Source organism: Clinocottus analis, unplaced genomic scaffold (genome assembly GCF_023055335.1).
Source record: "Clinocottus analis isolate CAN_PGR_092001 unplaced genomic scaffold, fCliAna1.0.p SCAF_14, whole genome shotgun sequence".
Taxonomy (NCBI): Eukaryota; Metazoa; Chordata; class Actinopteri; order Perciformes; family Cottidae; genus Clinocottus; species Clinocottus analis.
The window spans coordinates 13361826-13384520 of NW_027175865.1; the positions used below are offsets into that span (position 1 = coordinate 13361826).

The following is a 22695-nucleotide window of genomic DNA, read 5'->3' on the forward strand; positions in this document are numbered from 1 at the left end:
ACCTCAGTCCGCAATGACTATCTGCTTTATTATCAGCCTCAGGGCACACAACAATATGAACATGGTAAGACTGGTCTGGATTCAAATCCAGGCTCTTGTTGTAAAAGGACAGGGTTATCTATCTTGCTACTTAACGTGTGGCAATATTTATGTAATGTTTTATAAAACTGATTGACTAATAGATAGTGTGAAAACAGAAATGCAGAGTGTGCAATTACTTATCCGTGGTTTACACCTGATAAGCAAACGATCATAAACGTATTTCAGAATTGCAGGGTGACACTGAGAGCTCACTTTGGCTTTCAAGAACGACAGTGTAACTTCTCAGCTTCAGTAGGGTGACCATGAGGCTGGTACTTCCTAACCCAGGACTGGATGATAGGATCCCTTCTCATGAGGATCTGGACAGGATGGAGAAGGAGGAGGCAGGGGACAGGCCCAAGTGGGACAACAAAGCCCAGTACATGCTAACCTGTGTGGGCTTCTGCATTGGGATCGGAAACGTGTGGCGCTTCCCTTACTTGTGTCAGACTCATGGAGGAGGTAAGATAAATTATGGACAGTCAATTCTTGAATAATTAATTAACAAATTATAGTGTGGTTAAGGTATTAATAAATAGCCTGTACCTTTTGGGTATTTGTATACCTATAAAATATGATTTTCATTGAAGGACTTATTGTACCTCTGCAAAAGTACTATTTTGCTCAGTTCAGCAATCTGATCAGACATTTATATTTGCTGTAACAAAATGTACAGATCAGTGCAAAGTTTAGGACAAATGTTGTTCAAGTAACAACAAGATTAAAGCAGAACTAGTGGTCACTGCAATTGTGGAAGGCGGAAATAGTAACTGTTTTTACAGGGAAAAGCCACACACCCTTTTCTTGGAAATTATATTTGTAATTTTGCTTGTAATTATACTTTTTCAGGAGCATTTTTGATTCCCTACCTGATTCTGCTGGTGCTAGAAGGAATGCCTCTCCTGGTGTTGGAGTTTGCCATCGGCCAGCGTCTCAGGAAAGGCAGCGTTGGAGTGTGGAGAGCCATCAACCCTTATCTGACTGGAGTCGGCAAGTAAAATAGACTCTGGAACAAATCGGCCGAAGCAGAGGCAATATAATAATACATATTTTATTGATCAGGTATAGCATCCATGCTGGTTTCCTTATTGGTTGGACTTTACTACAACACCTTAATAGCATGGATTCTCTGGTATCTCTTCAATTCCTTTCAAGACCCACTGCCTTGGACCCAGTGTCCTCTCAATGACAATATGACAGGTATGTTAACACAGTTGCTTATTAAGCACTCAAACTTTAAAAGTATGCAGGTGTAGACTTGTATACTTACAGATGACTGTTTCTTGTCCCTTCAGGGTTTATTCCAGAGTGTCAAAGGAGCTCCACTGTGGATTACTATTTTTACAGAGTGACGTTGAATAGTTCGACCTCGATAGCCGACTCTGGAGGAATCCACTGGCCCATAGTACTTTGCCTACTAGCAGCCTGGACAGTCATGTGTGTCTGCTACATACGAGGGATTGGAACTTCAGGGAAGGTTTGCCAAACCTTGACAAAAACGACAGGCTTTCTTGAATCACTATTGTTCAAATAATTTAATTTATTTTTCCTGTCAAAACCTCAGGCGGTGTACGTCACAGCCATCCTTCCATATATAGTGTTGGCCATCTTCCTGATTCGAGGACTCACACTTAAAGGCTCGCTGAGTGGAATAGAGTTCCTTTTCACACCAGACGTATATTTCAAATCGTTATCAGAAAAGAAAAAGCCAAAGATATAACTAACAGAGCCACTTCACAATGTACGCCTCACTCTTGCAGGTCAATGAGTTGATCAACCCAAAAACTTGGTTGGATGCAGGCGCCCAGGTCTTTTATGCCTTCAGCTTAGCTTGGGGAGGCCTCATCTCCTTCTCAAGCTACAACCCTGTTCAGTAAGAGACCTTTATAGAAGGCCTGTCACTATAGTAGCTGTTCTCAAACATGCTTTGTCTTGAATCTTTTGCTTTTTCCTCTGTTTTCCAAGCAACAACTGCGTGCAAGATGCTGTGATCCTGACAGTCATAACTGGCTGCACCTCAATCTATGCTGCCACTGTCACCTACTCCATCATTGGCTTCAGAGCCACAGAGAAATATGACAGCTGTATCAGTGAGTGAGTAGTCAGTTCTACTGAGGCTCCATTAGTTACATTTAATGCATTTTTGCATGGAATAAGGTAGCACTAGGAAGGTGTCACTTAAGTGACTTTCAATGTATGTATGCGAGTGTTGTAATAAGAAAAAATCTGTGACATATGTTCTCCCTAGTAACATCCTGACATTATTAAATACGTTTGAGCTTCCTGAAGATGGCATCACGTCAAGCAACTACGAGGCAGCTCTTAATCATCTCAACAGCTCCTATCCTGATACTGTTCTTGGATTGGACATCAAAACATGTGACATGCAGACACTTCTCAGTGAGGTGACTATATTTATTGGATTCCCAAAGTAATTTAAAAAAAAATCTTGTATTTGCTTTGTTACTAACTTGTGTGTGTTCAGGGAGTGGAAGGAACAGGTCTGGCCTTCATAGTGTTCACAGAGGCAATCACCAAGATGCCTGGTTCTCCCGTCTGGTCTGTTCTCTTCTTCGTCATGCTTCTCTGCTTGGGCATCTCAACCCTTTTTGGCAACATTGAGGGAGTGGTGGTCCCACTGAAAGATCTGAACTTGTTACCTAAAAAATGGCCCCAGGAAGCACTGACTGGTATTGTGTTTTGTCGTTTAATCAATGTCCACGTTGGCTTTGCGACCTTGGATGTATTGATTGTCTGATTCCTGCATTTGTGTTACAGGAGTAACATGCGCCGTCGCCTTCGTCATCTGTCTCCTGTTTGCACAGCATTCAGGGATTTATTGGGTTACTCTCTTTGACAATTTTGCTGGATCAGTTCCACTTCTGACCATTGGATTATTTGAGATGATAGCTGTTGTGTACATCTACGGTATTGACAGGTTAGTTCTTACTCAGACTATTATAGCAATATATTGTATATTTGTGTATTTGTTATCTTTCTTCTTGATATTTGCATCTGTTATTGCTCAAATCTTTATGGAGATGGCTGAAGTATTTAAACCCTGTGGAACAAGGATGTCTCCTACTTTACATGTTAAAACTTTTCAAAGCTAATCAAAACTTTCTTGTGTGGCAGGTTCAATGAGGACTTGGTCTTTATGGTCGGTTATAAGCCCAACATCTTCTGGCAGGTTACATGGAGGTTCATTAGTCCTCTCATCGTTCTGGTTATTTTAGTTTTCTACCTGGTGACACAAACCCAAGAAAAGCTCACCTACCAAGTCTGGGATCCAAACTCTGTAAGTATATTTTGGGGTATCAGTTCTGACCTCAGCAACAACATCGTCCCTTTGGTTGCCTCTCTGTTTAATAATGCAAAAATGTTTATGGTAAAAGTTGCTGATAGTAAAACATATCGTCGTAACAAATTATACTTTTTTGCGGTTTACAGGAGGAGTTTCCATCTCTGGCAACAGTGCCATACCCTTCATGGATCAATGCGGTTGTCTTTCTTTTGGCTGGAATCCCTAGTCTGGCAGTGCCTGTGTATGCATTATGTAGATTGATCTTTTTTTACTGCAAGAAGAAATAAAATACATTGAAAGAATGTGTCATGTCTCTTAGCAGTTTCTCCCCCATGGCCCCCAGAGCCTGGTTTTTGAGAAAACAAGTCTCTTTTTTTAAAACATGAACTTAATTATCTCTGCAACCACAACGTTTTTAACTTTATTTAAAGTGCTACAATACTGTAACCCTTGTGAGAATATATGGATACATTTAACTGTAAGGCCTGTGGGAATCTAACAAAGTGTCCATGTCCTTATAAACCCCATATTAGTACCTGTCAAGTCACGAAATGGCCGCAGTTTCATCTTTTTTTTCATGGAAGACTATTTTGAAGGCAGAGGCTTCCCTCAAGGGCAGATGTATTTCATAAAAAATAATAATAAAAAATTTAAATATACTTTTTTTTTTTAAAATGAAAAAGATTATATGAAAAAACAAAAGTATTAGAACTTATTTGGGGTTCATATGACGACTTGAACATGATAAACAAGAGGTACTTACCCATATATGCGCCTATGGAGTCCAAAGTAAATGTATCTTGTGTTTCAACTACATGTTTTACAATTGAATAAAAATACATTCAATAATATGATTAATTATAGACATGAGGTGACACAACGTGTTAGTCTGCACTCGCGCTTTGTCGTCAGTTTCTTGACGTTTAGATAAAAGATGTAAAGCAGCTAACTAGCCACAAGAGGGGGACCTCACACTGACAGGACCCAAAGGTAGAAGCCAGGTGAACCAGTTTAAACGAAGCACAAGAAATGGAGCGGGCAAGGTACCCTATATGTATGGATTAAACAATACATATAACATGCTAATAAGTGAAATTTAGATGTTGTAAAGAAACCTGCCTGCTGTTTCCCCTTATTTAATTTGTATGCTAAGCTATCACCGGCTAGCTCTAGCCCAGGTGTGTGGATGGAATCCTCAGCACCAGAAAAACTATACGCTTTTGAGAACGAGATGGTATAGCATATCCACTTGTTGCTGCAAAAGGAGGTAAAGAAATAATAAGTCTTCAGAACCCCAAACACCTCAAGGACCCAAAGAACGAAATTAAACTGTTCTGCAAACTTTGCTACCACTTCACCTGGCGAAATAGAGAGGGCCTGAACAGAATATCAGGAGGGTTTTGGTGGCCTACAGCCTCGAAGCCACAGAGATCATGAAGCCCCTCAAACCTATACTGTAAGCTTTAACCTCTTAACGTTCGTGTGAAGTTAAATGGAGCCTAGAGGCTCCATTTAACTTCAACACCCCATTCGAAAGATTGAAAACAGATGCAAAACCTTTTCAGAAACTTAGACGACAGCAGCACTGAAAAAAACTAAGAAGAACAGGTGCCGAGTGAGGTTAACACCAGTAGGTGGCAGAAATGATTGTGCTTGAAATGATCAAGTTCAGTTTGTAGTGATCTGGTATCACTACCGACATGCAGTGAATTATACTGTATATGCATTTGTTGGGTAGCTGAAAATGATGCTGCCACTCTAAACACCCTATTTTTCACATGCTAATTGTTTCAAATTATTGATACCCTATTAATGGAATAATCAAAGTGGCACCAATCAAGTAACCCACTTGTTTTACCTCAGTTTGGTCCCTGTAGGTCTTTCCACTCGCTCTAAAACACTTCCCAGTTCAATGCACAAAATGCCCACTTTTGAAGAAAAGTTTCAATTAAAATGAATAAAAAAATATCATGGTGAAACAGTCATGGTGTCTCCATTATTGACCTCTTTAGGGAAGTGTAAACATTGAAACAGCATCACCAAGTTATCCATTGTTGGAGGCTTAGAACACTCCCATTAAAAGCACATGAAAAAAGAACAGGGAGGTTTAACCACTAAATCATCATGCCTGATGTGTTCACTCTCTTCCTGGTGGCTTGATTTCCCCATAAAAAACAATAAATCTGTAACGCTGACTCTAAGCTGCAACTGATTGGACAAAGACAGCCCACAGAAGAGAGGAAGACAAAGGACGAGAGCGGAGCTCTGGACATCACTTTGACATTCACTGAGCTGAACACAGTTGGAGATTCGTGCAGTAAATAAAGAAATATATAATACCTGATTGAAGTGTATGAGGAGGAGTGTTGCATCGTAACTGGGCATTTGTGATTAGCTCTTTCTTTTCCAGCTGAGAATGGACAAAACAAAAGACTCTGGAGTGGAGGAAAGACCCAAATGGGACAACAAGTTCCAGTACTTGTTAACATGTATTGGCTTTGCAGTGGGTCTTGGAAACGTCTGGCGTTTTCCCTACCTGTGCCAGATCTATGGAGGAGGTGAGATGCTATCATATGACGCTAACTTGTGAGCGGCATTATTCTTCCCCAATCTTATGTCACATCATATTTTAATTAAGTTTGCTGTTGGAGATGTATGCGTTTGTTGTTTGAGAAGTATAAGCGTTATCACGAAGGTTTTTTCGATTTAAATATATTTCAGACTATATTATCCAATCATGAGATACTGAATTGAATTTCCACAACATTTTAGATCATTTGTCCATGAACAAATGGACTAGGCCAGTTCTCTTATCGGTGTTTTATTGATTATGGTGAACATCGGGAATGATTTCTGCTTAAATGCAGCAATTCCTTTATTTCCTCATAGTCCCCAGTGAGCAGATTCTGTGGGTTTTACTCCAAACCCACAGAATCCCAAAGCCTGAACCACAGGATTCGGTAGTTCACGGTGAGGTTGAGTAAACAGCCAGTCTGGTGAATGTACACAGAGTCTATAAACTCCACGTATTGATTCTTGGATTCCTGATTTCCACAGGCAATGAAGCAGTCAGCTGACAGGCTATTTGACCTCAGCTTGACGACACCTTTTTATTTTTTAGCCATGCATCTGTGTAATTTGAAGCAGTGGTTTAATATGATATATATATATATATATATATATATATATATATATATATATATATATATATATATATATATATATATATATATATATATATTTTTTTTTTTTACATTTTCATTAACCTAACTCCACTCCCGTAATTGGCCATTTGGAAAAGTAAGTAGTTTAGTCTGGCTGACGTCTCACTGTGAGATGATTAATTGTGTCTGCAGGTGCATTCCTCATCCCGTACCTGATAGCGCTGGTGTTTGAGGGCATCCCCCTGCTGTACCTGGAGCTGGCTATCGGACAGAGGCTCCGCATGGGCAGCATCGGTGTCTGGAACTCCATCTCACCGCTACTGGGCGGACTCGGTGGGTGCCTTACAGTTAGTAGTAACATTTATCAGCAGTAATATTTGTCAGAACTTCATCATCTCGTGGGTGGAATGTTTATTTTGTGTTATGGAAAATGTGTGTAGGAATTGCCTCCATGTTGGCGTCCCTCCTGGTGGGCCTGTTCTACAACATGATCCTTGCCTGGGTGCTCTGGTATTTCTTTCACTCCTTCCAAAACCCCCTGCCGTGGAGCCAGTGTCCGCTCAATGATAACCTCACAGGTAACAAAACTGCAAGATGACTCCTAACTATCAGGCTCTACGTGGCATTCAAGACAATTTGGGTATGTTTATTGTTTTATGGCACAAAGGGATCCTGCAGCACAATATAAAATTAAAAAAAGAGCTTGCCTTTGCTCGGTGACAGATAGTGAAATGCGTGACCGGTAAACAGCACAAAACGTGTTCTCATTCGTTTTCAACAATCATATTGCTATATAAAAAAAAATCATGGCGATGCATTTTTTTAAATCCATTTTTCCCACATTTTCAATTAAACTCGAAACACTTCTGTTGTGTAAAACTAAAATGCATTTTAATACTGAACTCATTAACAAACGTTAATGCATGTTTCCACCGAAATAAACTGTGATGAAGCCCTTGTAGAATTGCACAGAGGCTGTCATTGTTCTTTTTCTCGTCACTTTTAGTTGTGTATGCATCCATACAGGCTATAACGTGGAGTGTGTGAAGAGCACTCCATCAAACTACTTCTGGTACCGTGAGACCCTGGACATCACGTCTGACATCGAGATCAACGGCTCTGTGAAGTGGTGGCTGGTGGTTTGTCTGGCCAGCGCTTGGTCTGTGGTCTACATCTGCTTCATCAAAGGCATTTCTTCCATCGGAAAGGTCCGTTTGCCTGGTTTAAAGTCCTATTTCACTGCTGACATTTACAGTAAGACGTAAAAAAGAAAGCGCTAACACGGGTTATATTGCTTGCTTCAGGCTGTGTATGTGACTGCCACATTCCCTTACCTGGTGCTGACTATTTTCCTGATCCGTGCCCTCACTCTGCCCGGAGCAACTGACGGACTAGTGTACCTCTTCACCCCTGATGTGAGTTTGACCGCTCTGCTGCCATTGTATGCTGGATTGTACGCCGGTAACGATGACCTGATGTTCTGTGTCCACGCACGCTGCAGTGGGAGATACTGAAGAACCCTCAGGTGTGGCTGGATGCTGCCACCCAGATCTTCTTCTCTCTCTCTGTGGGCTTCGGAGGTCTCATAGCTTTCTCCAGCTATAACGCGGAGAAGTAAGGACTCGAGCTCCTCGACTCCCTCGCTAAAGCATTTGGATGAACTGCGTGTGACTGGTTTTTTTTTTCTGCTCCGTGTCAATTAGAAACAACTGTGAGAGGGATGCTGTTCTCGTAGGAGTAATAAACAGTGCCACATCTATTTACGCCTCCATTCCCATCTTCTCCATTCTGGGGTTTAAAGCTAACAACGCCTTCAACTCCTGCAGGAGCGAGTACGTACGCACACATATTCTATGCTTTTCTAATAAATTGTTTTGGCTTGCTGAGACTCATGCGGAGATGTTTTTTTGTTCTCCATCCATAGAAACATCTTGGCTCTGACCAACCACTTTGAGATATCGGACCAGAACATAACGATAGACAACTATGATCGATGGGTGGAGTATCTGAATCGCACATCTTCAGGGGAGCTGGCCACCGTGGACCTGAGGCACTGTGACCTGCAAACATTCCTTGACCAGGTATTGTAACTTTGAATTATTGCTGCCTGAGTTTCATTTTCATTTCCCTCTCGCCTTAAATCCCAGTAGTTTTTTATGCTCTCGCCTCCCTTTCCTTCCCCTAGAATGCAGCACACCATGTACCGGTCAAATATGTAGAGTCAGTCAATGCTCCCTCGTTACCTTGTTGCCTCTCTTTGGTCTTTCTCCCACAGAGCGCCTCAGGTACCGGCCTGGCGTTTATCGTGTTCACCGAAGCAGTGGTAGCGATGCCGGGCTCCCAGATATGGGCCATACTGTTCTTCATCATGCTGTTCAGCTTGGGTCTGTCCTCCATGTTCGGCAACATAGAGGGTGTCCTCACGCCCATCAAGGACCTCAAACTATTGCCCAAGTGGATGCCTCATGAACTCGTAACCGGTACTTTGCAATTCAACTTAAGCTGTTCTCAAGTCAATGGGATACACATTTTGCCCGTTCCCACTCTGAACAACTTTTGTTCTCACTTCCTTAGCGGTCATCTGCTTGGTATCCTTCCTAACGGCTCTCATCTTCACCCTGGGTTCGGGGAACTACTGGGTGGAGGTCTTCAACAGCTACGTGGGCTCTGTACCGCTGCTCATCATTGCCTTCTTTGAGATTACGGCGGTCGCTTATGGCCGTGGAATGAAAACGTAATCCTTTTCTCCTCTCCGCTGATGCCCTGCAGTGTTACTCTACAGCCTTTTGACGATTGAGTTCCAAGTGCGTTAAACTTGTTCTCTGGTTCCCTCGGACAGTTTCAGTGATGACATCTTGTTCATGACTGGGAAGAGGCCCAACATTTTTTGGAAGGCATGCTGGATGGTGATCAGTCCTTTAATGCTGCTGGTGGTGTTGGTGGCCTACGTGGCCATCCAGGCACAGACACACCCTTCTTATCCCGCATGGAACCCGGCCTATGTAAGTCCTGAGTCCAATCTTTCATTTATTTTATGAATGTATTCCATTAGAAAACAATGAAGACTTTTAGTTGAGGAAAGTTACTTTAAGCTAAGCTAAACTAATGACTTGCTAGGTGTAGTTTTCAGGTGTAGTGCACAGATATAGATGACGTTTTTTTAAGAGAGAGAATAAGGGAATTGTACAGAAATTCCAAATAATCTTACAATAATCTATACATTATATGTTATACTTTTGTCTTTTTCTCCAGGTACTATTCCCTCAAACGGAAGTTAAGCCGTATCCTGACTGGGTGTTTGCCATAATCATCCTCCTCTGTGTGCTACCTGTGATTTCCATCCCTGTGGTGGCGCTCTACAAACTGATCTGCTCGAGGTTCAAGAAATCCTCCTCTCACCTCGACCTTAACCCCTACGTCAATGACGGCTTTCAGGCTGAAACATAGGAGCAGAAGAATCACAGAGCTTAAGAAATGTTGCAGGCAACAATGTTACTGCACCCAAAAGCACCCTGCGAAAATTACTATCTTCAGCTGCCTGCTATTCATAAAGAGACTTTGACTTGTGAGAGCAATGTAAAAGACAAATGAAATACATGAAACTCATCATTTGACTTGGCTGACAATATTCATGTGGGCTTGTTTACATACAAATTATCTTCCAAGTGACGTTGTGTCCTCTTTGTGTAAATCAAAGTCCAGAGAGACAAATGGCTGTTGGATGAGGCGCGGTCGAGGATAGTATTTGGATGTTTTTTAATGGTCCATCTTTATTGATCATGTGGTCGTTGTTTTGTTTTATTGTGTGTTTATGACTGAGGTTTATCACTGTTTCGCGATCAAGAACTTCCTAACACTGTCTATTTTTGGCACACTGAAGATCAGATAAATCCAAACCACTGATTGTAAACCTGAGGAAGAGGTCCAAATATGAATAAAAACAAGATTTATATGAATATAAAACCTTGTTTTTATTCAGTGATTTGTAATTATAAACACACAAATACACACACACACACACACACACGTACACAAATACACACACATATACATATATATACATACACATACATATATATATACATATACATACACATATATATATATATATATATATATATATATATACATACACACATATATATACATATACACACATATATATATACATACACACACACATATATACATACACACACATATATATACACACACACACACATATATACACACACACACATATATATACACACACACACACACACACACACACACACACACACACACACACACACACACACACATATATATATATATATATATATATGTGTGTGTGTGTGTGTGTGTGTGTGTGTGTATTTGTGTATTGCTTATATTAGTTAGTTAGTTAGTTAGTGACCGGTCTGCCTCTCTGGTCAGCCTCAGATCCCTCAGATGCTGCTGTGCTTTCCTGTCAATTCACCCACCTGAACTATAACCATCCATCCATCCATCCATTATCTTAACCGCTTATCCTCATTAAGGTCGCGGGGCGCTGGAGCCGATCCCAGCTGTCAAGGGGTGAAGGCAGGGTTCACCCTGGACAGGTCGCCAGTTCATCACAGGGCATGAACTATAACCAGCACCTGTAAAATCTGAATAAAAGTGGCAATAAACTGACTTGTGTCCATGTAAGATCCCGGTGTGGTTGGTTTGGGTGTACCTCTCTCAAAGTCCACATTTAAAAGGGATTGGCCTTCCGTGCAAGTTGTAATTACAATAATTTCATATTTTTCATTTATGGAGATTTTTTATCACAAGGCTTAACTTTGCTCGTCAGCGGGTAATTTCCTGCCTCTAAACAAACAGGCGTTGATGAGATAGAATATGATTTGAGGAGGAGGCAGTGTTCATAGCTCATTTATTATTAAAATAGTATCTCCCGACATAGCAACAGGATCGGTCTACAATTCATTTTCTTTCATTTCGTTGCAGTTATTGACACAAATCCAATTACAACGTCAGACATCGTCTTTGATGCGACAGATTATGTCACGGTCATTTTTTAACAAAAATGTCCGCCTTTGGCCCAAGAAAATAGTTAAACCCTTAAAGAAAGTTAGATGTGCGGATATTTGGAGTTTCGATGTAAGAAGAATAAAATGTTCCCTCTGTTGCTGATTAGCCGCATAAAATATCATCTGCAGGAAGTAGGCTGTGTTCTTGGCAAGCGTCGGGCCAAAGGGCAAACTGAGCACACAGATGGGACATGAAGAAGGAAAAAAAGAAAACAGATGGAGACAAAAGAGAATACAAAGACGAGCCCGAAAAAAAATAGATAAAAGCTGGTCCAATTAGTCCTCAGCTCATTGTAATTATTGATTGATAACTCTCCATGTGCTTACTTTCATAGCCGTTACATTGAAAGGCCTATTTATTTATAAGTCAAAGCCTTGTGGGATTGCATTTCTGGATTTAGTTGACCACCTGGTGGTGGTTCTGTGTACTATTGTGGTTGAGAGTTAAGTTCTTCCACTTTCTCAGATTGGGAGATGATATTATTGACAGAACAGTCAAGCAGCTCCTGCTCAGTGAAACCAGCATGCAGCTATTGTACGATCGCCTTTTCGAACGGTGGAAGTGACCGATTCTGTTATTTTCAAAGCGCTTCAAGTCAAAGGTGCTTTTGGGATGGGTTTAAAAGCAGCCAATGTTCTTCCCCTGACTTGCAGGTGTCAATCCAAGGCATGGCACTGGAGTCTGACAACAGCCATCAGGGTTTTGTTTTCTCATTTTCTCAGCCTAAAGGAGGTCCGCCGTGAGAGATGGAATATGAGAAAAAGCAACAATAGTAAAAAAACAAAACAAAAAAACATTACTGTCTTACTGCAAAAACTACATCTGAATTTGTCATGAAATATATTGCAAATAGATATGTGGCTAGATACTGTGTTCTCAGCGAGCTCGTTAATCATCCACTCTTCTGGATGTTATTGACAACTTTTACGAGGAAGTACAAAGTACGGGACGGGGGGGGTTTCACTCTGCTAATAAGAAACTATAAAGTCTGCCAAAAGTCCTGTAACTTGTGCAAGTAGGGGATGATTATATGGAAAAAATGAACAACTGACTGGAAATATCCCCGAGAATATAGCAGTCAAGTGAGTGTGTCCACATACCTCTTCACACATGAGACCACATCTGGACTGAATGCCACCAACTAGAAATGATCCACAGGACACTAAAATACATTTCTGACCTCGTCTGATGCCACACATTCCAGGTTACAGGTCAAAAGATAAGCACGTTACTGATATTATTGTATGTGGAAATATATCCATTTACAGTAAGGTTAAAGAAAAAGCCATCATACAGTATGTTAAACAAGTCATCGTATAGTATGTCAAAAAACAAGCATAAAGTCACAGAATAGAAAGTCATATCATAGGAGGTCGACGGGCATACAAAGTCATGAAAAATGACATACTACACAATTTATTTTGATATTTTTAACGTACTACACTACTATATTATTATTTTTTCAAGAATATTTTACGACAAAACTAATAGATTTATTTGTTAGAGGTACTATACTTTGGAATTTTTATAATTTGTTTATTATCATGACACAACATGACTTTATGACATTGCATATCAAGCATTTTGTATGACCATTTGTGGCATAACACACGTTGAAGTTACATGACATCTTACAATAACTATACTTTTGTATCATACTATTCTCAACCTTCAATGATTTTATTTGACTTTTTAATGAAACAATATACTTGTTTTTACATATTTTACTCTGACTTCTTGATATAACTTTGTGACTTTATTATGTACATTTAATGCATTTATCAATGATAATCTTTTGCAGGTTAAAATTCCATTTTTGTTTCTCATGGAAAATGTAGGATCCACAGGTTTTAACGCTTGACCCGTAGTGGGGACTAGAACTCAGGAGGTTGTTTCAGCCTCTGCAGCTGAGCTTTTGAGCTTTTCTGTTCTTCTTCTGACATAAAATCAAGCCTCATAAGATGGCGGTGTGGTTCAATCCTTCACATATATCCTACTCGTACTCGTAGCCCACTGCCTTAAATTAAGTGTATTTGCAGCTGCAAAATTTAGTCTGAAAAATGTAGAAACCCAAATGTTAACACACGACTGTCGATACACAAACTGAGGTGAAACATTGAGACCGTGCACGGACACACTGCACTGCGCTGTCCTGGCCAGACGAGGGCGCTACGCATTCAGTAGAAACACGAGCCTTCTGAAGAAGGAGATGAAACACTTAATACAGTTAAGTGTTGGCTACAAATGAAATACCATTTGTATGTGAATACAATTAGTATTGAATGACAGAGCAATGCGTGTCCTCAGCTCATCAGTTGATACACAAAAACATCTAAGATTACTTCTCCTCCGTAGTTTATTCTACACGCCGCTCATGGACATATGAATACAATGTCCTGTGATGCATGATTCATTTTACAAGCTAATAAGGAAAATCTTAGTGATGGCCTGAGCAGAAATCAACATTTCAGCTGACTGATATTGACCACGCTCCAGTGAACGCAACGCTGTCAGTGCTTCAGTATATCGGAAACAAATCTACATAAGCGTGTGTGTGTGTCTGTGTGTGTCTGTGTGTGTCAGATTGCTCCGAGTACCATTTGAGTCTCCGTTAGTGAGCATAATTCATCTAACAACCATTCATTTGTACAGCCTGTGTGGTTAAACCACTAACACCAAATATCCTGTAGAGGGCGCACTGGGGTAGATGATGGAAATACCACTATGGAGAGCATAACGCCAGTGTTTTATTTACAATATGTACATGAAAACAAGGCCGGAAGAAAGTCCCCTGCCTCCCATGTCTGGAGACTCTCTAAAAACTACGAAATGTTTCGGCAATTTTGGACCGAGGTTCCAAACTGTGTCCCTGAGCTCTGAAAGAGCCTCATCAACGCAGGATGTTAAAGCTCCCGCTAAAAGCATCCTACTTTTGAAATGTGTTACTACCGCTCCACTACCATTTTGTTACGTACATTTTTATTTCCTTTTTATGTTAGCCACACTGGCAGCAGGCCTTTAGCGGCACAATGACCGTCCCCTTTGGTCCACCACTTTGGTCCAGACTGAAATATCTCAACTGTTGGATGGATCAACATCAAACGTAGTACAGACATTTAAGTTCCCCTCAGGATGAATGGCAAAAATCCTAACTTGTGCTGCAGTAAGGTCAACATTTTAATATGACCAATAAAAATGCTAAACTAATGATTCGGCACAAAGGAGGTCCGCACGCCGGCAGGCTCCAATTAAGATTGTATATATACATCAAAAAGTTCCCGTGAAAAATAATAATAAGAAAAACACCTTTTTAATGTGATGCTACGGCAACATCGCTGTGTTTTTTTTCCTGAAACTTCAATGCCAATTATACCACATTGAATCCAAGTGAAATAAATGATTTATTTGGAGTCTAACGGTGCAAAGACCTCATTTGTGCCCCTGCAGTTAAGTATTCCTTTTGTCTTTCCCTTGATGCTGCACTTTGTGTGTTGTGTTAATTAGCGACTGTACGTGTGCCAATGCGCTATTCTCAGATTGTGAACAGTAAACCTGCTGAACGTCATGTTGTCGTGGACTCAAAGCTGCTAGCTTGGCCGGAGACTCATTGTGCTGGATGTGTGAATGTGTAACAAAATAAATCACATTAAGATGTTCAGATCTTTGTCTCATTTTTATGCACGAACAGTTCTAGAGTAATGTATATTTCTAACTAATATTATCAGAGTTAGGACTTATCAACGCGCCTTAATAACAAGTCAATGTTGTGAAAAGAAGGCGAGGACTCAGCTTTGGGTTACTTTGTTTTCATGTCTCATTTGCAAAAGAGATCTTAATCTCAGTGAGACTTCCTGATTAAATAAAGCTCAACCAAGTGAAACCACATGAAGAGGTGAACGTGGTCTTTGAACATTCAGTTGGTGCCACATGTATCTCATGCTGGCTGTTTTGTTTTTAGGGATGCTATTTCGTCCCGCCATTTAGGGACTAGAATAGAAATATAGATATTTTTGGAATTAATCATGCAATCTTCTAGGGGCTAAATGGGTGTTTTGTGCATCCCAAATAAACTTTGGATCACTGCAAGCGTGCCAGGCGGTTTGTTCTACGTGCTGCAGGAGTTTGGGGTATTCAGAACTCGGCTGGAAATGAATTGACAATATCACAATTTAAAGTCAGCCAATATTCACCCGACACAAATCGCTCGGTCAGCAGTTTTGCACCTTTTGGGCGGCGAAGTCATTTCAGCAGGTTAGGGAGTAAATACAAGATTAAAAACTACAATTACCGCCATGCGGTCGCACGCTTCCGTCGACCAGTCGTGTTGCAGCTTACTTGCACATGCCCGTCCAAAAATGGCATCACTTCATCCTGTTAGAAATGTGTGGGAAATTGTCATAATCAGCATGTGAATTCTTGAGTTATGGCCAAAAGTGTGTCGTGAGGTCACAGTGACCTTTGACAGAGACAAATTTAAACCAGTTCAGATCTTGACCTTTGACCTCCAAAGTATAAACCGTTCAACATTTGGCACAAGTAGATGTTTCTGCCAAATTTAAAAAAATTCCCTCCAGATAGATAGAGATATATTTTTTACAAGCATGGACTTGCAGTCAACCAAAAAACAGTCATTAGAAAATGACATGTTTTGAACTACATTACATCACTTTGAGATAATTTGCCTCGGAATAGATTCATTAAGTGCGAGAGTCAAAGTGGCTCTCTGAAGGAGGGATTTCCGTTACGGAAGGAATCAAAACACGCACAGTTGCCAGCAGCACATTAGACCACGGCGAGGAGCGAGCTGTGCGAAGGGAAACCAAAACTAGCGTGGTCGTGAACACCAAACGGATTGTTCTGGCGGGTCGCAACTCCAAGGGGTCGAGATCCAGCGCTCTGCGTGCATCAAAAGACTCCTGGCTGCTCACATCGCCCCTGAACTGTAAATAAATATATGTAAATATCAGCGGCGTGTGGGTTCCAGGGGACAAAGACGTCTGGGTGAGATGTCGATCCGACGCACGGATGGAAAACATGTCTGTGCATTTGATAAGCAGCGTTCTCCGAAGAGCTCAACGTGTGTTATGTCTCCGCCTTCGTGTGCGAATATCATAAGCGTCAGCACAACACTCGACATGCAGCTTTTAGACGCGTCAAATTGTCTCTGCAGATGAGGTGCGAGCCGAACGAAAGATTCATGATTTTATTTACTGCTGCCTGCACCATGTGTGAGGATTATAATATATATATATATTTTTAAAAAATCCACAGCAAACGTCTTACGAAGATTTAATGTACATTTATTCTTAACACGTGGAACATATAGTATAAAGATTTCATACTGAATAAATGATATTCATTAAGCCAAAAAAAAGGAAAAAAGAGGAATTTACATCAAGTTTTTAGCTACATCATCTGAAATACAAATATGCAGAATCCGCATCACTGGAAAATAAAAACAAAAAAAAACAAAAACAAAATAAACAAAAATAAAAATGTTTTTCTTCATCAAGGTCTAAGTTTGTCATTTATGAAGGAGCTCAAATGGAACCGCAGACATGATCTTTGTTATATTCTCTACACCCGGACCGGAGACAAACTGAAAAACTTGAAGTTGTGTTTGTTGGGGGTGGCGTTGGACAGCAGCTAAACACCCCCGGAGAGCGACACGAGCAGGGTGAGGCGCCTAGGTAACGGAGAGGGTAGGCGTCAAGTAATCACATGGCGTACTTGATGCAGAGGGGTGGGGGGGGGGAACTTGTAATCGTCAAAGATTAAAAATGGTGAAGAGCAACAGAAGTTGAGAAAGAGAGAGAGAGAGAAGTGTAATGTACAACATCATATATACACTGCAGCTTGGACTGCATCTAGAGTTGAGGACCAGTCCTAAAGAGGTGACTTTTTAATATAAGGGTCAAGTCATACAATCAAGGGACAAAGAGAAGAGGTCGGGGTGTTGTAGGTTCACCATACTTTGGGGGGAAAGCCTTTTTCTCTCTCGACATTAACTAAAACTGTTTTTAAAAACTACAGTTTGCTGCCAAGCCAGCGTATCTCAGTGTGAAACAGTATTATTACAGTATGTTTACAGTTTTTAAGGTGTACAGTACAGAAAAAAAGTCCTACAATCTACTGCACAGGCCTCCCATGACAATTGTCTGTTCACAGCCAATAATGTGGTTCCTGTGGGGCTGAGTATATAGCATCCAAAGTTACAGCAATTATACCACACCACAGTCCGTGAGTCTATGTAGCCTCCAAACATGAACCATAATATTGTTTAGTCCGTGCCCTCTTCCCCCTGCCGACCCCCCCCGCACCCCGAGGGAGAAAGCGAGCACATGTATCCCCCAAACTCACTGTAAACGAGACAGCAACTTTGGTTACAGTTTCTTCTTCTTTTTTTTTTTTCTGGAGATTTTTCTTTTCATTAAAAAACAAGTCCTTTCTGCAGGGCAGCACGCTCTGTCCTATGCCTGGGTCCCAATCTGCTCTTCTATGTCAGTATCTTTCCATTTTTAGACGTTTAAAATCCACAGCTACTTCATGATATTCCTTCCTTTAGTGAGAAGCAGGGGTAGAAAGACAGTGGAATCCGAGGTGATTTTGCATAAATAAAAAAAAATAAAGGACAAGTCAGTTTTGCTCTTTTCACTCACACGCAACAGACACACGCACGCACACAAAAAAAAGGGGTGAGGGTGAGAGGGAACGGAAAGAGGCAGAGCTGAAACCTCCCCACGGCTGTCATGACTGGCCGATCAGAAACAGTACGTCACAGATCACTTGGGACACCAGAGAGTTCATAAGTGGGGACACTGAGATGTCCAGTAGCCGCGACTCGAACAACGTGAACTCCGTGTGGTTTTCCTCCACCTTAGCCAGCGCGTGCAGGGCCCGGGCCGCCCGCCGCATCATGTCCACACTCGTGGGCTCAAACTGAGGTCCTCCCTGCATCTGTAGCAGGGAGCTCTGGCTCTGCTGGTACTGTGTGGCAGCTAGGCTGTCCTCCAGGAAGCCCAACAGGTTACCCACGCTGCCTTTCTGTACAGCGATAGACCGCGCCGCTAGGCTGTCGCCCTGGGCCAAGTTGGCCAACAGGACGACCGCCATTTCTCGACAAACCGCCACTTTGCGCTCACCGACCAAGCGCACCAGCGAGCCGTACAGCTTCTCCAAGCGGCTGAACGGTGGCGTTGCCAGTATGAGGTCGACGTTGTTGTCCTGGATGCTGAGCTTGCTGAGGGTCTCGAGGACCAGTCTCTGGGGGGAAAGTGAGCCGTGGGGCCCCAGCGTGGGGAAGGGGTCCAGGGCCTCTGCTGAGGGGCAGACGGCCCAGTGGAGCAGGCCATCCAGCAGCGGCAGGCATATACTCTCTGGATAGATAGAAAGGTCCAGCTGGCCTGAGATGTTCGCCAGAGTGACGAGGCAGTTCTCCCTCAACACCTCGAGGCAGTCCCACCACCACTCGTCTCTCTCGCAGCTAACGCCTTCGTCTTCCTCTTCCTCCTTCTCGTAGGTGACCGGGGCCTGTTTGCGTTCGGGGTGCCTGTGGTGGAGCAGCACCAGGCGGCCCAACAGCAGCAGGAGGCCCGGGTGTTTCGACATCTCCAGGTCGTTCCCGGGAACGAATGAGAGGCTGCGCACGATGTTGGAAACGCAGATGCAGCGCCGGGCTAGCGAGTCCTGCCAGTCCGACAGAGTGCTGAGCGGCGTTTCGTCCTTGCTGTGAGGCTCGTCCTCCAGGATCTTGATGTTGCGTCGGCTCTGGAGGTCAGGGTTGATGCTGAACAGGTACTTGCCGTTCTCCTTCTGCTCTTCCGCGCCCCCACGCACCACTTCCTCTGTGACCGAGCCCGGGCGGGCAGATAGCACATCGTCGATGGTGGCAGTGACTGGTGCACCAATCGGAAGAAGAGGAGGAGGAGGAGGAGTCTTCTCCGCCGGAGACTTCTGAGGTTCAGAAGACTCGGGCGGCTGCTGCCGAGGTCTACTCTCCCCATTGGACTTGGATTTATCGGGGTCTGTCGCAGTCTCAGTCGCCTGGACCTTCTTGCGGCTCTCCGTGGCTGTTGGCTTGCGTTTCCGCTGCTTGAGAAGGTCCATCCGGCTCTCGAAGTGAGTCTGGATGTGTTCGGTGGTGTCGCCGCCACCAATGCTCCAGTGTGTCAGGCCGCTGTCAAAGCTCTGCCGCTGCCCAAGCTTGGACGAGTGGTTGACCAGGAAGGGATTCTTCTTCCGCACCACCTTGATGGGGAGTTTATCAAACTTGCTGGCCTGCTTGGGCATTTCCGAGTGGAGGTTGGGCTCCTGGGAGGACCCCGAGGTAGAGGTATTGGGTTCCTTGATAGAAGGCTCCCTTTCCTTCTCCTCGTCCTCGTCCTCTGAAGACGTGCGTTTGTGTGAGCTCTCCTCCTCCTGTTTCACCTGGACCAGTGCGAGGATGTCGGGAGTGGCCTTCGTTTCCTCCACCTCCTCGTCCTCTTCGTCCTCTTCGTCCACGTCCATGCCCTCGCCTTCAGGCATAAGAATGTCATCATCAGGATCCTCAGCCGCGTTGGGGTCTATGAGGGTGCGCTGGCCGGGGTCTCCGACTTCGTACTCCTTTAAGATGCCAAAGATCTCGATGAGGCAGCGTCTGAAGTACTCCACCACCAGCTCCAGGAAACCAGGCAGCTGAGAAGCCAAAGAAGATGGTGATCAACACAATCCTGTAAGCTCTTCTACAATGTGACAAGATAAGTCATGTTCTGGTCATGCACGTTCAACACATGCCGGATTGTGTGGACCTTACCTGGCATAAGTTGAAAGTAGTAATGCTATTGTCATCATACAGTAAAATGTTAATGGTGTCCAAGGCCCAGGTGCTCTCAGCTAGTAAGCCTGACTTTAGTGACATCATCACTCTCCAAGCCTCAGGAGTGCCTGTAAAAAGACAAAAACTGAATGAATACAAGCCAACTTCAGCATGATCAGTTATGACAGCTTTGACTGAAGGGAAGGGGTCCTCTGATCTGTGCCATCAGGGTTGGTGTTTATCTGCGTCTTTACCAATTACGTTTGTCCTTAAACCATTGCTAATTTCACCAATTCCAAATAAGCAGTTTTTATCTGTTCAACGATTCAAAAAACCTCTCCCACTGCCAGGCCGGGAGCCTCACATGGGTAGTAGTCAAGGTCAAACACGTAGATAGTTGGTGGTGATCGGTACTTTAAAGAATTTGACAGCCCTGCAGCGCTTTATCAGTAACACTGTTCTCAACGAGATGATTTTGAGTTTGAAACCTTTTTGAACTTCTGTAAAATGATGTCTTGAAGCCCTTGTTATACTTCATACAATTATCTGCCATCACTTCATTTTCTATAAATGCAGAGGCATGGAATAAAGGTTCTGTACCAATGTCTTTCATGGTGAGCCGTCTGCGAGGTTTGAGATGGGGTGGGGAGGCCTCCACAGAGCCAGGTGGGAAGGCCACATCTCGCCTGATCATGGGTTGCTGCACTGGGGCCTGGCCAATGTGGGAGGCGGGTACTGGGGGTCCAGCTTTCTGCACCTTAATCCCCGGATGCATGTAGGGGGACTTGCTGGGTGACGTCCTGCTTTCCATGGGCCGGGGCATTGGTGTTGGGCTTGACACCTGAGGAATGTGGTTCTGGGAAGTCTGGTAGGTGGAGGGCAGGGGTCTGGTCATGGGAGGCCCAGAACCGCCGGGGCCAAACGGTGGCTGCCGCTGGTTGACGTGGCCGGGCCACTGCCCCTCGTGGTTCATGCGTTGGTCTGAGGGCATCATCTCCTCCGAGCGGTTCATGCCGTGGTAGCCGGGGCCCTGGCCTGGTACGGGAGGTCCCTGTCTGTTGGGATAGTTAGGGTAGCCCATCTCATTGCGACCTTGCCACATTGGGCCCTGGGGGCCGTCGGGACCCGAAGGCATGGCGCTTGACATCATTTGGGGAGGCATTGGAGACTGAGAGTTGGGGCCAGCAGATGACGGTACTCGGTCCCGGCCAAAGGGGAAGGGGAACTGGTTCTGTGGGCCCGGTGGTCTGCGGTCCCCTCCTGGATACGCATTATACTGGTTATACATTTCCTGTTGGCCCTGGGGTCCCGAGGGCTGGGGTCCTGGCTGCTGCTGACCACTGTAGGGGACATTGTACATTTCTCCCTCGTGGCGCTTGGCAGGAGGCCCGTACCCTCCATCCACGGGACGCTTGTAGTTCTGTCAGAAGACAAGATCCAGCATTATACTTCACAATTGAGAATCCATAACAATTATAACATAATTACAGCTCGCATCTCTTTCATAGAATGCCAGCACAGATGGATAATTGTTCCTTCCACACATATACATTAAAAAAGAAAAAAAGAAGAGGAAACAAGCAGCAATAAGAGCACTGCGATTGCCGAACAAAATGTTCTTACCGGTTGCTGCTGTGGATACATTCCTGGCTGCTGATTTGGGTATGGGCCACCAGGGGGAGCTCCTTGGCCGGGGTACTGATTGGTATAGGATTCGTGCCTGAAAACAATAACAAAAAGTTCACACCATTACAATTCCCATTTCTTCTTCCTCACAGTAAACAGACAATTTTTGTTTGAAACTCCAACACTGGGGATCCCGTCGGTGGGCCAAATTTCTCCGTCAGTACCGACCGAGCGTAGCACTGCACGGGTACTGACCGTTGCTGTGGCGGAGGGCGGCTGGGCGAGTACATCCCCGTGTCGGCACCGGAAGGCATCATGTTGGGCTGAGGCGCTCCTGGTCCCATACTGCCGTCAGGGCCCATGCCCGGCTCCGGTCTGTGTACACAACAAACACTCAGCAGTTTATTTGACTTGCATACAAAAAGATATAACCCGTACATGTCTTTAAGATTCATGCGATTCTGAAATTATTCAGACCGCCGAGAGAATGATGCAGTTTGTTTACCTTCTGTCGTATCCGTAAGGGTACGATTGCCTCTGGCCCATCTGCATGTTACCCATCGGGCCTGGTGGGCCTCGGTTATACTGTTCTGCCATCCCACTGTTGGGACCTGGTTGCATGAACTGCTCTCCAGCTTTTGACAAGAGAAAGAACGGTTTGTTAG

The 22695-nt window shown here is 43.6% G+C and overlaps 3 protein-coding genes across 4 annotated transcripts in view; 2 read left to right on the plus strand and 1 right to left on the minus strand.

The window, feature by feature from the left end:
• Positions 1-344: 344 nt before the first annotated feature.
• On the plus strand, positions 345-3672 carry LOC137784545 (sodium-dependent neutral amino acid transporter B(0)AT1-like). The gene is made up of 12 exons (XM_068575308.1): positions 345-543; positions 931-1071; positions 1144-1281; positions 1377-1558; positions 1646-1756; positions 1842-1954; positions 2047-2175; positions 2330-2486; positions 2567-2771; positions 2860-3019; positions 3217-3379; positions 3532-3672. The coding sequence occupies exons 1-12, from the start codon at positions 345-347 to the stop codon at positions 3670-3672; spliced, it is 1839 nt and encodes a 612-aa protein (XP_068431409.1).
• A 2129-nt stretch (positions 3673-5801) lies between these two features.
• Positions 5802-9996, plus strand: LOC137784501 (sodium-dependent neutral amino acid transporter B(0)AT3-like). The gene is made up of 12 exons (XM_068575226.1): positions 5802-5943; positions 6742-6882; positions 6990-7127; positions 7576-7757; positions 7854-7964; positions 8051-8163; positions 8253-8381; positions 8474-8630; positions 8825-9029; positions 9124-9283; positions 9389-9551; positions 9802-9996. Exons 1-12 carry the CDS (start codon positions 5802-5804, stop codon positions 9994-9996), a joined length of 1836 nt encoding a protein of 611 aa, XP_068431327.1.
• Positions 9997-16926: 6930 nt separating this feature from the next.
• arid1ab (AT-rich interactive domain 1Ab) overlaps positions 16927-22695 on the minus strand; it is a 50920-nt gene continuing 45151 nt past the window's right edge. For both annotated transcript variants that reach the window (XM_068575190.1, XM_068575189.1), the window contains exons 15-20: positions 22536-22665; positions 22286-22405; positions 22028-22124; positions 21005-21824; positions 20402-20532; positions 16927-20283 (exon numbers count right to left, since the gene is read on the minus strand). In XM_068575190.1, coding sequence (XP_068431291.1) covers positions 18355-20283; positions 20402-20532; positions 21005-21824; positions 22028-22124; positions 22286-22405; positions 22536-22665 — 3227 coding nt within the window. In that variant the 3' untranslated portion in view covers positions 16927-18354. The remainder of the gene's footprint in view (positions 20284-20401; positions 20533-21004; positions 21825-22027; positions 22125-22285; positions 22406-22535; positions 22666-22695) is intronic.